This window comes from Triturus cristatus, chromosome 8 (assembly GCF_964204655.1).
Source record: "Triturus cristatus chromosome 8, aTriCri1.1, whole genome shotgun sequence".
In the NCBI taxonomy this organism is placed as follows: Eukaryota; Metazoa; Chordata; class Amphibia; order Caudata; family Salamandridae; genus Triturus; species Triturus cristatus.
Genome location: NC_140591.1, coordinates 1627939917 through 1627955589, shown reverse-complemented (window position 1 = coordinate 1627955589; position 15673 = coordinate 1627939917). Strand labels below are relative to the sequence as shown.

At 43.0% G+C, this 15673-nt stretch overlaps 1 protein-coding gene across 6 annotated transcripts in view; it reads right to left on the bottom strand.

Annotated features, from left to right (window-relative positions):
• Nucleotides 1–15673, bottom strand: part of LOC146808458 (transient receptor potential cation channel subfamily M member 2-like) — a 729321-nt gene that overhangs the window by 452774 nt on the left and 260874 nt on the right. For all 6 annotated transcript variants that reach the window (XM_085623568.1, XM_085623566.1, XM_085623567.1 and 3 more), the window contains exon 10: nt 8472–8574. In XM_085623568.1, the coding sequence (XP_085479694.1) occupies nt 8472–8574 (103 nt within the window). The remainder of the gene's footprint in view (nt 1–8471; nt 8575–15673) is intronic.

The following is a 15673-nucleotide window of genomic DNA, read 5'->3' as shown; positions in this document are numbered from 1 at the left end:
GCAGAAGGGATCACTTCTATTGCCTTCTCCTCCTGAAGTGCAGCAGTTTCCATTTGTAATTGTTTATATCAACATCTAGGTGCATTATCTACAATATCTAGCACCCATATATTACTGGTCATGCATTGTCACTTGCTTAGATGATATTTGACACTGCATAGGATGGGGAGTGGAGAATCATTAATTCGAGTCAGACTCAAATTTCCCAATTGAGTTTGAGTGCTGAAAACTCTGCCTCTTAATGATCTTCTCGGGAACAAAGTTTATTGCTGATGTTGCTGGGCCTGATGGCTGATTTCTGTAAGACTATTGTATCTTCTGTGTCTCTGCCTGTATTTTATCTTGTTAATTGTTCTGCTTTCTTCTAGTTAAAATGCCTTTGCGGTGTCAGTCTCACTTTTCATCCATTGCATATTGTCATCAGTATATGGTACACAAAAAAACACAACTGAGAACAACAGGTTCATAGGTTTTGCTGAGCTCTGTTTTTTAGTGATGGTGTCTGTTAAAGTCATGCGTCCCAGGACACTTGCACACGGCACTGATGTTTAGGACAAGAAGATGCCAACTTTCTAAAAGTGTGTCTATCATGACGGGGAGTGATTCAGTTACGGTAATAACGGGCACGGATCAATGCTAATATTTTAAATGCACATGTACCCCCTACACCATGAATCCTTTCTTTTTGTTATCAGAGTCCAAGTTATTGTTCCGTGTCTGCTTAGCCAATAACAGCTTCTTGGTACTTCATAAAATATTGCCTGCTCCTCCTCATACACCTTGTGTAGGATTTGTCACTACTGTGCATTGTTTATTTATCACATATTTCATAATGAACATGTGGAGGGTTCTGAAGTAAAGACACCCAGCAAAGAGGTTGTAGAATCATTATCATATATGAGTCCAATAAAAGATTAATGCTAAAGGTGTGTGAGAAGGAGTAGGAGAAAATTATAAAGTACAAGTAAACCCGGGCGGAGCTGGCGTAGTGCCACTATGCAGAGTTCCACAGAGTTGGGGAAAAAACTCTGTGGAACTCCGCTCCGCTCCCTGCCTCTAGCCCCCCTAATAAAAAATATAAATGAAAAAATGTAAAAAGAAAAAAACACTTACCACTGCTGTAGTGTCTCCCGGCTGCCCTCCTCCTACTTGCCATGGTCTCTCTCGCCGTCTCCTCATCCACATACATCTTGCAAGCCCTGCGAATGCACACGTGTGCGTGCGCAGTCCTACCAAGACATAAGCCCGATGTAGGGGTTTGCATGGGTGGACGAAGAGACGGCGAGGAGGAGTGGGGCAGACAGGAGATGCCACAACAGAGGTAAGTGACTTTTTTCTTTTTTAATGCATATTTTTTATGGGGGGTGGAGGCGGGGGCCTTTTTTTGCGTGGGGGGGCTGGCTAATTCGGCTACGGAGTCTGAGTTTTGCCTAAACTCTGCGTTCTCAGCGAAGTAGGCAAAACTCCGCAAACTCCACTGGCGGAGCAGAGTTCTCTGTCCAGGCTTGGTAACAAAAAAACGTTATTGGCTGAACAGACATGGAAAAATAATGTGGATAACAAAAAGAAAGAAGGATTCATGATTTTAAATTTTTTTCAAAAATGGCATTTTCAGAATTGTGGCTTATAATCGGACTTCACCATTAAAGAGGGTTCTAAAAAACTCTTCATTTGAGTGTAAACACCACATCTCTGAATGCTCCAATCTAAAGATATTGCTTATTAAATGTAATAAGGGAACCCAGTGTTAGTAAAAGGGAGAGATACGCCCTACAGGAGCGAACAACGACTATGGGAGTTTTTCACTGCCTGGAATGTTAAACGTAAGGCCTACTTTTTAGGTTTAAATGTCTGTCATTGATTTCAAAAGAAGATATACAGAGAAAAACAAGTTCCTCACCCATAGCCATCAGTCAGTGAGAAATAATATAAGCCAACGATAAACGAATAAACCAGATTAGGTGAGGGGGACTTGGGGAAGATAGAGGTGTCCACTTCAACAGGATAGGGTGATGGGTGGGAAGAGGGAGGGAATAGGGCGAGAGTAGAGGGGAGGGGGAGATAGCACGACAAATTTAGCCATCCACATAGACAACAGCAGTAAATGGTGGGGAGATTGTAAGAACTTCATGTGCATTTTTCCATCACCCTGGTGGGTCTCTGTGGTTGTGAATCAGAGTATGTGTTGGTATGCCGGACAGGAACTATAGGAAAACTCCAGAAAGGAACCAGATGTGGAGCACAGAGTGCTAGAGTTATCACTTTCCCTGACAGAGGGTATGTCAAGGTATCAAAGTCCTACTTTTTAAATACAATGCACCCTGCTCTATTAGCCTCTTAGGACCTACCCTTGAGGGAATTCATAAGTATTAAAAAGGAAGATTTAGGCCTGGCAAAAAGGTTTACTTTGCCAGGTCTAAATAGAAGTTTACAACTGCACTACAGCCTGCAGCGCCATGCCTGAACCATGTTTAAACAAGCATTGGCATAGCCAATAGGTCTCGCCTTTGGGACCTTAGAAGTGTTTAGCCATGCAACAGTTGCATAACTAAATACTTATAAGGTCCCAAAAGCGAGACCTATTGGCTATGCAAAGCGGCCGCGAAAGTGATCGCAATCGCGATCAAACATCAAAGCGGCCGTGAAAGTGAAAGTAATCGCGGTAAAGCGCGGCGCGCGCACATGCACTGTAGCTCTAGGCTGGCCTGGTAGCACTTTTTGGAGCCCTCTCAATAAGTCTCGCCAGACCAGCGCATGCGCTGGGTCAGGCGAGACCTAACGATGATGCACCTGAGCTCATATATGAAAATTCTTTAAAATACTATATTTTTTTTTTCCAAGTAATTCCATTTTGCATTTAGTACATTGGGTTATACCAACATATTAAATAACACATTAAATTCAGTATGTGATGTCACTACACACATCCTATAAAAGTTACAGTAAAATTATTTGCCTAAGGCCATGCAATCAGACTAGTAAGGTAGTCAAGATTTGAGCGTACGGCTCAAATTATGGACATCACCTCCTCTTACTGCTTAGTAGTACACCTTTGAACAAAATGTGATGCGAAATGGTCTTTCAAAAAATTAAACAGCACTGCCATGTACAGTTGATGTGCAACATGCATAAATCACATGATCAACCAGACCTTATAGAAGCAATCTTGGGAAAATTAGTTAAAGAGACCAAGTAAGACTGAATCATGAGTAGAAATAGTATAAAACAAGCATTTGCAATGCAATAGGTCTCGCATTATTAAAGTTTGAGCTATTGGCATTGCTAATAATAATGCAACACCAATAGCTCAAACATTCAGTAATGCAAGACCTATTGCATTGCAAATGCTTGTTCTTCTTTCTGTCACTGCCACTTAAAACGTGGCAGCCAAGGACTGATAAAAATAATGACCCCCACACTGAGGGAAAAAACTCTTTGGGTGTCGGGGTCATTATCTATTTGATGTTCAAAAACAAACTCCCACTTTGGAGTTGTTATTGAGAAAGGTGCCCAGTAGTGCTGCCTTTGCTTTTCAACACATGCCGCCAGGTATGACAACTCAGACTGAAGGAACTAAACAGTGCCTTTAAAGTTAGCACTTGGAAGTTATGACAGCAGGATTTGGAGTGGACCCATCAATTTGGCAAGGTTCCCTGGACAGTGCTCCTCCACATAACACGGAAAGATTGCAGTAGTTGTTGTCCAAGACAGCTCCTGGAAACGAAATACAGCTTGTTATCCTATGCAAGCACTGGGAGTGTCATCAAGCAGCAGTTCCACTAAACAGCCACTTCTGTGCCGCTCTCCAGAGAACGACATTTTGTTAGCTGTCCACCTCCACAGCAGGTTATGTCAAACTGTCTTCCTTGACTTGTACAAACAACGTTATGATCATTTTTTGGTTTGTTGCATATTTATATAGCGCGAACTCGACCCGAAGGTATTGGAGCACTTTACATAGCACCGTATTTATGTCACACATTCAGGCACGGGGAGATTAAGTGATTTGCCCAGAATCACAGGATGTGGACGCGACCTCGAGGCTCGAACCCTGGTTTCCAGCACTCGAGGCAGCATCGCAGCCGACGGACCACATCCTCTGGCCACTCTGGCAGTAGTGGCGTAATTCTAACTGCTTGACTACGAGTTTTAAAAAAACACTGAAGGCAGAGTAAACAAATACTAGCCAAATGATAACTTACAGCAAGTTTAACATTAACCACCAAATGCCCCTTCTGATTCTTCATTCGCAGAAATCAATGCGTTCAGCAAGATGTGGTCGTCTCCAGGCGGGCAACTACAGCCAAATTTCGGGGGGGGTGGATGAAAGAGATTTCGGGGGGGTGCTAAGTCTTCCAGCAACAAAAGCCTCAATAACGAGTAAATGGTCTTTTAAAGACCCGTGCAGCTGCAATTAGACGGACGCCAGCCCGCGAGGCTGTCTCAGCCGGGCTGTCACACACGACGGGGGGGGGGGGGGAGCTGAAGCCCGGTGATCCCAATGGGTGTTGCGTTGCGCACTCGGCCGTCTCTCAGTGGGTAGTAGTACAGCCTGCATGAACTTGAAGAGAGCAGATTATTCCGAAGCAACGGCCAAATTAAACATTACTATCTTACGTCACAGGTCAGCGGGTCACAGAGGTGGACTGGTCAGTTACATGTCAGAACAAGGATATCATGCTTCAACTAAACCATTCTCTCCCACGTTCACACGCTGTACGTCACGGCCTCACAGATTCTCAGCAAGCCCTTAATGCTAAAAATAAAACTAGGTTATGCGTTTCTGAAGAGCAAGCCGCTGCCTTCCTCCGACAGGCCTCTTCTGCTGAAGAATGCTTCCAGAAAAATAAGTTAGTCAGCGGCAGGGACGAGGAGCACTGAACTTTAGTGTAACTCGGGAGATAGTTGTAACCAAGATGAGCAGTGCCCCGCTCCACCTCCCCCCCCCTCCCCGCTTAATTGCCTGACACTGGAAGACGTGTGGGGAGAAATGAAGGATGATGTATCCAAAAAAGCCATCACTTTCATTCAAGTAATTCACCGGCAAATCTTTATCTGCTAGTACATCCATGAAAGGTTCGCGGCTACGATGGAATATTTATCAAATACGATACCCTGGTTCACTCGAAAAGAAAAAAGACAGCGCATTCCACAGCTCTGTTGTTCCTCTGCAGAACAGCGCCGTGGAACCTGCAGGCGGAGCGACAGCAGCCAAGAAGACCTTTGTTTTCGTTGCGGTGATCAGCAGAGTGTTGACACAGCTGGCGGGAGGCTGCGTTTGCCGGGACCCTGGGGCCGCCATTGTATTAAACAAATACCCATAAAAAGAAAGGCATGGGTCAGCGTTTCGCGCAGTAAATATTAAAACATTATTATTCCTGCCCAGGCGTGCGTGCGTGCCCGATGCCTAAATAAGACAAGTAGTCCCTAAATTAAACGATAACAGCCAGCAGTGGAACTACATTGTAGTTGGCCGGTGCTGCTTCCTGCAAAACGGCAGGAAAACGGAAGTGACGTTTCAGACCACCAGCCAATCAATGAGCTACATAAAAGGAGCAACGCCAGATTTAACCAATGGCAAGCCAAAATACAAATATAAACGCAATGGGTGGAGTTTCACCCAACTTACTAATTACTTAATGCCTCGGAGAGGCAGCGCATGCGCTGCCCTTTGCGAGACCTAAAAAAGAACTGTTTTCTGCAAAATAAGGGATAGGTAATTTTAGCATGCGTGAGAATGGTGTGTGTGCCGTTTTCCGTATTATGAAGCCAAGTGTGTGAACAGAAGATCTGCCATCACTTCACGCAGAGCAAAGAATGACTGCAGAGAGTCAACAGAGCTTCCTCCTCTGTGTTACGGACTTAGGAAGACGTTGGTGAAGCGCAGCATGGGGAGGGTCTGGGTCTGTGGATAAATTCTCTCGTGTTCTACCAATGAAAGGCGCAGCAAAAAACACACTTCCGTTTACGATCGGTGTCACCGCATAGCTGCTAAAGTAAGACCAACTGTCCCTGGCAGGAAGCAGATTTCTCTTTGGCTCCAAAACAACAAGATCTGTGACACCAGCTCTGTTCTTATTAGTCTTGTAAGTCCCAAGAGACCAAAGGCATATACAGAACTTTGGGGGAAGTCGAAAGCTTAAAGTTAAACAATTAACAAACGCAGACTGAGGTACAGTGTTCCTTCGTTAATACACTAGAAAAGTAAAACATCATTTAATGAACCAGGGGAATTTAGCAAAATATGTCTATAAACATAACATTTTGTGGGTAAAACATGGCTGGAGCAGAACAAGGTGCGTGTGTTATGTAGCCGAGAGAGCTCTGCCATAATATGACCAGTAAAGCTGACAAAACTATCAAGTAACGAGCGCCGAGAAAGCAAGAGAGTAACAACAAGAAAATAAGATAAATTAATGAAAATAGAAAGTTAACTGAAATAACCAACTAGGCGACATCCTCAAAGACTCCAAGGAAAAATTCAAATGAACGAACATTTCAGAGATAACATTGGGTACGTACACTTACTTAAATTTGGCTCCAAAATCCTTTTATTGATGTTCAAAAGAAAGCGACGTGTTGTGATGAAGTAAAGAAAGAATGAACGTTTTTAACATCTGTCAACTGAAAGCAAAGCATTTGGCAGTGCCAGCCGACCGGTAGGTATAAGTCCCTCCAGCATTAGGCCCATGTTTCCTGTGGCAAACATGGAACATAGGACCATTTTTCAGACGAAAAAGTAAAAACAATATCATTCAGCAATAAAAAAAGAATCGGATTTTCTGTCAGGAGGGCGCTATTTGCTATTCGTATCCCTAATACACGGCAAAGAGGTCATTGACTGATTTCTCCCAGCTAAAGGCCTATGCTGCAGAGCTCCCAGAACCTTCCTAAAAAGTCTTAACCTCCCGACATCTCGTTGTGGAAGTTTGAAATACTTGGAATGCAAAGTGCCTCTGGGTCGGATTAAGTGAATTATGTAAAACACTGAATAACTTTTCCCAGTGTGCCGCCTGCACGCTCTGTATGTGCTTTTTATTGATACTAAAACACAAGTAAATGCAAAAAGGACTGCCTAGGCAACAGGTTATTATATTATTAATAGATGCTGCTAAACAAGGAACCTTGTTCTTTTACATGTTTGAGCAAGAACTTTCCTAAGAATTATTTAGAAATGGTAAGAACTGTGCACATAATTATAGGTCGTAGTTGCCCCATGCATGATGAGAAGCGCCTTGGGTGTATGATTCATGCTTTGAACAGTCTGAAGTACGGGGCTGGCAGTGTGACCATCAGCCTGTGAAATCCCTAGCTAGATTACTAAAGTTAACCACACCTTAAGACATAGCTTTCCGCTCCTGTGTTTTATGAATCTTTTTTTAATCATACGAGAGAAATGCTAAAACACTCGCAATGAGAACAATCGCGGCCAAACACTCATCAACAAAAACAAGCGTTGGCCGCGTGTGAGCGGCTGGAGACGCAATATGTGGTGGGGGGGTGAAGCGGGAGTTGTGTGTGCGCGTGCGTCATCGTGATCGCTCTGAAAGCGAAAGGGATCGCGATCGCGATGACGCACGAGTTTTCAAAGTGCTGCTGGCGGCCGGCTGCACGCGTGCACGATCGCGTGAACACAAGCGTTAGGCCAGCCAGCAGCACTTTGAAATTCCCACACACAAAATGTCTCTTCGAGCCAGCGCATGCGCTGGGCTCAGCGATACCTAAAAAACTGCTTTAGTGGGTGGCACAATGAGTGCTGCAGCCCACTAGTAGCATTTAATTTACAGTCCTAGGTACATGTGTTACCATTTCCTAGGGACTTACAAGTACATTACATGTGCCAATTAGATGTAGGCCAATTTTACCATGTTTGAAGGAGAGAGCACAAGCAATTTAGAACTGGTTAGTAATGGTAAAATGCAGTCGTAAAAGTCTACGGAAAACGAGTTCAGCACCAGAAGGGAGTGAAGACAAAAGGCTTGCGGTGACCCTGCAGAGAGGGCCAGGTCCAACGCATTCACTCTAGTTTCTTTGTGGTACAATAATGACTTAGGTGTGGCCTTTAAAGGGGGTTATGTGAGAAGTAAAGGCTTCCTGGAATTAATAGATATTGTTAGGTTGCAGTGATGTGGTTTAAAATACCATATAAAGACAAGCATGAGATTTAGAGTAGACTATAAGAGGCATGCATAAGTTAGAAGGGAATGGATTACAGTCAAAATAATTAAGGGAGGGGAAGAATTTAAGGTCAATTCTTCATGTAGCATTTTAAGGAAAATAGCAGGTAGAGATTCTTTGCAGTGGCATGCAATCTGTGGATGTTAACCTGTACAGAGAAGCCATTTTATATTCTGCTTTAAAAAGGAATGTCGCTTTTACAGTATTTCTAGAGACACATAACCATCTAAGAGATGTCTTTTCTATTAAATGTTATTGTACATATGTAGTGTGGCAGTAAAGCATTTGCTCACCTTTCAGGAGGGCCTGAAGAATAGCCACATCCACGTCCTGAGCGCCGTCCTTGTCCTCCCTGAAGATGGTGAGCAGCTGAGACATGCGCACAATGTCTTGGATCTGGAAAATAATGCGAACTTCTTAGGAGGATGGTGAATAATTGTTGGGTAATCCATAATATACACACTTCACAGACTGAGAAAACCAACCAGGAATTATAAAAGGGTTTTAAAGGAGTAGTTTTTAATGAAGAAACATCCTGTTCACATCATGCACAAAATGAGTCAGAGCTCACGGTCGCCCCACCTCCACATTTTCACGTAAGGGATAGTGGCACAGATGAAGGGCCCTCCCCACCTTTCTAGAGTAACAAGGTGTCTACCCGACATTTAAATGCTGAGGTTGGTGTCAGCATGATGCTGTAGCTTGCAAGTGAAATATGATGTATCATGGCATGTCAGAGTGTAACCAAATATTTCAAGGCAGCAAGAATCAGGGAGGTAGATGATGAACATATCCTAAGATTACCACAGGTCTGGAGTTGATCTTAGTCAGGGTGTTTCACCCTAGAAAGGGCCCAACAGCATATGGTGGGATATTGTATTGTGTGCAACATTTATATAGCACTGACTACTACGATTTCTGGGGTGCTGAAGCACTTGCCTACATGGGTAGAATGCTACACCATGTAGGGGGTGTGGTTGGAAGTTCATTTTCCTTGTTTTGATCCTGTATGGAAGTGTTTCCGTTTTGTGCCAAGGTTCGGTTATTTTGTTATGGGATGCAGCACTTAGAATTGTGATGGATGAAAAGTATGAGAGACAGGCACATAGTTTATGGTTCCCAGTACAAGTGCAGCTTTGAATCGCTCTGAAGGTCCCTTAATGGTATTTCTTATTTTCATAGTCCACCTAGCTGGTTCCTGTACTGGTATGTCCATTCTGAGGTATTTTGTTTAATGTTTTAGGTCCTGAGCAGGCATAGGTTAAAAAGGAGAAATGATGGCGCGATCTCCTTGGATGGACTGTGTTAATCCCATCACACAAAGTCCTTGAGTCCTGAACCTAATGGTTCCACCTGTCCTATCTCAGTTAGGAAACCACTGCATCAGGTCATAAAAAGATATTTGACAAAACTGCAGAGTTTAGGGGCACTGCTAGGTGCATAGGTGGCACCGTACTCTTGACAAATACATGACTACAGAGGAGGCGCTCCCCCACACTGAATCATGAAGCCTTTAGTCTAGTAAAGCATGTTGTGAAGACCTCGGGCTTCTTAGAACAGAGCTGGCCAATATCCGCGGGAGCGAAGAAGGTGCCTTTCCTCTCCCCAGAGACAACTCACCCCTTGCCTAATAAAATAGCAAGAAAAGGGAGTAATATCCGGGGAGCGAAGAGACAGGAATGAGCCACCAGGATGTTTCTAACTTGTTCTTTAGGGATGCAGGATAAGGCGATAAATGAACCTGTAGCAAGGAAGACAAACAGACACAAGGTATAGGTTATGACAATTGACTATCTGTCATGTGTGCTTCTAATCTCATAGTATAATGAACCCTTGTGTACTTTCACACACTTACACAGAAGTTATATGCCAGTGGGTTGTAGTGAGATCCGTAATGGTAGCCGTCACGGACTGGATCCAAGGGCGTTCTTTTACTCTGGTTTTCTGGATAGTAAAAGCCCAGCGTTTAAAAAAAAAAGGGTACAGCTAGCACCCGGACTACCCGCATAGAGATAAACAGATTGTGCACCTGACTCTAGCAGAAAAAAGTCTTGTACATTACTATATCCATGAGTGCACTTACTTGAGTTCAGATAGGCAAACAAAAGGAAGTAAGTATCCGGGTGTCTCTTCTCTCCTATTTCAGTAATCACAATTCTTCTTGTAGCGGTAGGTTATCGTTTTGAAAATAAAGCGCAACAGCGCGCTCCCCAAATCACTGCCTTAATGAGAAATGAAGTTTAGCGCGTCCCTAGCGCTGTTAAAGATGTCTTGCTATTGGTTTCATAGCGTGGCCCAGTGCTGATAAAAAAAGAAAAGAAATGATCTCGAGTTGTAAAGTTCTCAAGATTCAGGTGGGAGCGGTTAACCACTAACGCGTCCTCGCACTACTGTAGCGAGAGCAAATGCAGTTACTAACCAGCGCGTCCTCGCGCTATGGCCGTGAGCTCAAACACAGTTACACATCAGTGCGACCTCGCGCTACGGCATACCGGGGAGGGTCGGAGGAAAAGATGAAACAGCGCGTCCTCGCACTTAAAGACAAAGAGTTCAAAGCGGTCTAAGAACGTTCAAACTTGCAACAAACAGGAAAGTGATCTGACTACATATTCATGTATGTATGTGGTGTTTCTATAGTGTGAACCTAGCCAAAAGGCAGCAGAGTGCTGTACAGTGTCAAAGGCAATCATAAAGACAATGAGTGAAACAGGAAATCCTCAATCCATATCACGGAGTCCTCTTGACAGGAGAATGGCTCAGGACAATCCAAGGATAGGGCGTGGCTCAAACACCAGAAAGCAAAGCCAAGCACCTGGGAGCAGTCTCTGTACGCTTATAAGCTGTTCAAGTCAGCTGATTAATTCCCAGTGCAGTGTGGGAAGGTACACAAGTAATCTACCATCCTGGTGCATTATGGGACAGGTAGTTCAAGAGTTACAACAGTAATGATAAGAGAAATTCCTACTCTCTAACAGTTCTCCCCCCTAACGGCCCTTCCTAGGTCTTGGCTTGGAGGGGTGCCTAGCATGGAAGTTTCTTATCAACTGAGGGGCGTGTATATTCTCAGCGGGTTCCCAAGTTCTATCTTTGGGATATTGTAACTTGCCTTTGCTTCGGCGTGAATCTAGGATGTCTTTCACTTCATATTCTAATTCTCCTTCTACTGAGATAGGAGGGGGTGGAGGCTCAGGGAAGGAGGGAGGGATATAGGGTTTAAGTAGGGAAGTATGAAAGACGGGATGGATTTGCAGTTCAGGTGAGAGGTCTAATTTGCAGGTAACGGGATTGATAACCCGCAAAATGGGGAAAGGTCCAATGTATCTGGGTTGCAATTTACGAGAACCTGGCAATCTGAGATTTCTTTTTTTTTTTAATCTATTTTTATTGAGCAGAGGAGAGCAGGATAAAAAACAATTTTTAAACATTATTACAATTTCTTTCTGATACGTGTATGAGTCTGAAACAACACATCCTAACATACCAATCTGTAATCAAGGATATAGACTTATAAAACACCCCCACATAAAGTAGCATAATGCTTTCTGATAGTACAAGCCATAAAAATAACCTAAAACAAAGTGTAAAGCTACTAAAGTGCAGTGTGCAACACTATTGGACTTTCTACAACACTTCAATTTTATATTGATAACAATTTATCTAATGACCTCCAATCCACGGTAAGAAAAGCATCTGCTTTCCCCCACCCTACTATCCCGCCACATTTTAATCTGTTTCATCGAATCAACAATAAATTGTGCAAAAATACAAATTTTCTTAAAGTGCAGTGTGCTAAAGTGCTGAACCACTACCATACTGAAATTCTATATAGCTTGATACTTATCCAAAAACCTCCAAACCAGAGTGAATTTTTTTACTGCCCCTACCCACTTGGCATATGCTTCTTCATATCTCCTTGTCCTCCACATTTTAATTAACCATTCCGAGTAGGTAGGGATCTCTTCTGTTCTCCACTTTTGTAGAATCAATGACCGTGCTATTACAGCGCCGATAGCCACGAACGTCGCTTCTGCTTTATTTAGGTCAGCTCTTACTCTAGAGATCCCAAACAATGCCACCTCTGTCTCTGGATCAATATTTTTATCATTTGCATAGCTTATAGCTGAAAAAAATTTATTCCAGAAAATTTGGAGTTTTGGGCATGTAAAACAAATATGTAGCCAGTCTCCCTCTCCCAAGGCCTGGCACCGAAAGCAGTTATTTTCGACCCCGGCCTGGCGCTTGTTTAATACTGCCGGAGTATAATATGCCATCCACCTTGAAAGAAAGGCCATCCTTTTAAAATTGGCCGCTCTCAATACTTTACTACCCAATAGTGCGATCTGCTGCCACTCTTGATGTGAGAACTTACAATTAGTTTCTTGTATGATTTTTCCCAAAAATGTTTCCACTATTGGTGCTAACCTTTGTTTTAAGAGTAGAGAGTACCAATTTCCTACGCCTTTCAATCTCATCTTATAGAGCGCATTAGCAAGTTCCCCTGGTACCCGACCTGGAAAAATATCATATTTTTTAATCAGATGCAAAATCTGTAAATATTCCAAGAATCCGGGCTTCTCCAGGTTCCCACATCTGGCTACCACCTGTTCCCAGGACATAAAGGTTTGAGCTATAAAAAAGCTACCCAGCTCGATAAAGCCGTTGTCCTTCCATCTTGTTAAGAGGCGAGAATGCATCTGCAGCCCTAAAGATCTACTTTCTTCGAGATTTAAAAAAATGTAGCCAGAAGAATCGATTTGTTTAAAAAAGCATAAAAGGGGTTTGGAGAAGTCGCGTAATGTCTTATACCGGGATTTCTCGGGTAGTTTGGTTGTTTTAAGGAAAACTGATAATTGTGTTCCAGACTCACTAAGCATTTTTTCATAGGAAAAGATTTCTGTCAAATCATTACAGTCAAGTAGACGGGCAGTTATGTCCAGTAGGACAGCCTCATAATAGATTTGGATATTGGGTAGAGTCAATCCCCCCTGATCTATTTCTAGTTGTAATATGGGGAGCTTGACTCTGGAAATCTTGTTATTCCATATAAATTCTCTGAACATTGAATCGATTTCTTTAAAAAACTTTACATTTATCTTAAGAGGAACATTGATAAATAAGAATATTAATAAGGGTAGAATAGACATTTTTAAAAGCCCAACACGGCCTATCAAAGTCAATGGTAAAATAGACCACTTATCCAATAAACTTTTGATCTTACATTTCATTGTCGTATAATTCAGGCTAAAAAGTGGATCAACTTGGCTGGAAACATAAATGCCTAAATACCTTATTGGGTCTGTTTTCAACGCCTGGATTTTTAAATTCGGGGGTAGAAAATTATAATCATTATTCAATATTAACATTTCTGTTTTGATTTATTTTATAACCCCCTATTTGTTCAAATCTTCTAAACTCCGCTAGTACCTCGCTCCAGTTCATTTCATCCGGATATAAATACAGGATTATGTCATCTGCAAATAATTTCATTTTTGGCATCCCATCAATGGGAGCTCTAATTAAAAGATTATCCCTTATTCTACATGCCAGTGGCTCTATAAAAAACGTAAACAAGATGGGTGACAGGGGGCAATCTGAGATTTCTTGTGGAAAGCCAAGCCTGTTCTCCTTCAATGTACTCGGGTGCAGGGCGTCTGTGTTTGTCTGCTTGTGTTTTCATGGACTGTTTGGCTTCAAGCAGGTGTTTTTTGGCTTGTTCCCAGATAGGCTTGATATGAGTACAATGGTCTGTTACTGCGGGTATGTCCGTGAGTGGGAGGGAAAGAGGCAGGAACTTAGGATGGTAACCAGTAGTAAAAAAGAAGGGGGAAACCTTAGAAGCAGAATGCGTGGCATTATTGTACGCAAACTCTGCCAAAGGGAGCGCTCGGAGTCAGTCATTGGAGGTAGTGCTTATTAAATACCGGAGATACTGTTCCAGCGTCTGATTGGTTCTCTCTGTTTGACCATCTGTTTGTGGGCGGTACGCTGAAGAGAGGTGATGAACTATCTGAAGTATCTTACATAATCCCTGCCAGAATTTAGACACGAACTGAGGGTCTCTATCAGAAAATATGACAGACGGTAAGCCGTGTAACCTGACTACATTGGTGATAAACACGTCAGTGAGACCTAAGGCTGTGGTTACTTTCTTGAGGGGGATGAAATGGGCCATCTTTGACAACATATCTACTATTACTAATATAGTGGTAAAACCTTAAATGGGTGGAAGATCAGTGATGAAGTCCATGCTGATGGAAGACCACGGTGTATCGGGGATAGGCAAAGGCTGTAACAGGCCAGCTGGAGCACAGTGTGAGGATTTCTGCCTTGCACATGTAGGACAGGCCTTAACGAATTCCTCAACATCGTGAGTCATGTCTTTCCACCAAAACCATCTTTTGCATGTTAATAATGTTTTCTCTCCCCCAGGATGACCTGCCATTGGCAATGCATGACACCACCTCATACTAAGGTCACGGGTTTCTCGAGTAGGAATAAATAGACGGTTCTGATGATAAAATATACCCTCTACTATTGAGTTGTCTGGGTCAGTTAACCAGTTTTCTCGATCAATGGTAGCGAAGGCACGTGTTACCTGTGAAGCAAAAGAATCAGCCTTGTCGGTAACCGCCATAATCTTGTTTGCAGGGATGATGGGCATGGGGGATTCTTTCGTGTGTTTATGCTCTTTACCTAAGCGAGACAGAGCGTCCGCTTTTCCTTGTTGTGAGCCTGGGCGAAAGGTGATTATGAAATCGTATTCAGAAAAATAGGAGACCCATCTCATCTGTCGTGGAGTGAGGGCTCGAGCCGACCTATAGAACTGAAGGTTCCGAAGGTCGGAGTAGATGGTGATGGTATGAGGTGACCCCAACAGGTAATGACGCCATTCTTGAAAGGCCATTTTAATGGCCAAGAGTTCACGTTCTCCAATAGCATAATTTTGTTCTGCCTGTGAAAGGGTCTTTGAAAAATAGGCTACCGGATGAAGAACTCCCGATTGAGGGTCACGTTAAGAAAGAACCACCCCAACTGCGAACTGAGAGGTGTCTGCATCTACGTAATAAGGCTGAGTTTCATCCGCGTGCTGTATGATGGGAGCCGAAGTGAAGCTGTTCTTCAAGTGTCGAAATGCTTTCTCGGCGGCCTCAGTCCACTCAAAAACTACTCCTTTTTTTAACACCGGTTTATAGGGGTGACTGTTTCAGAGAAATGTTTAATAAATCTCCGATAGAAATTGGCAAAGCCCAAAAAGGATTGCACTTCTTTGACCGTCTTGGGGCTGTTCCATTTAGTGATAGCGGTTACTTTCTTGGGGTCTATATGTTTGCCTTCTGGAGAGATAACAAACCCCAAGAAAGCCACTCTTTCGACATGAAAAAAGCATTTATCCAATTTTGCAAACAGGTTGTGGTCCTGTAGACGTTGTAAAATTAACTTTACATGTGTCACATGTTCGTGGGTATCCTGGGAATAAATCAAAATATCATCAATG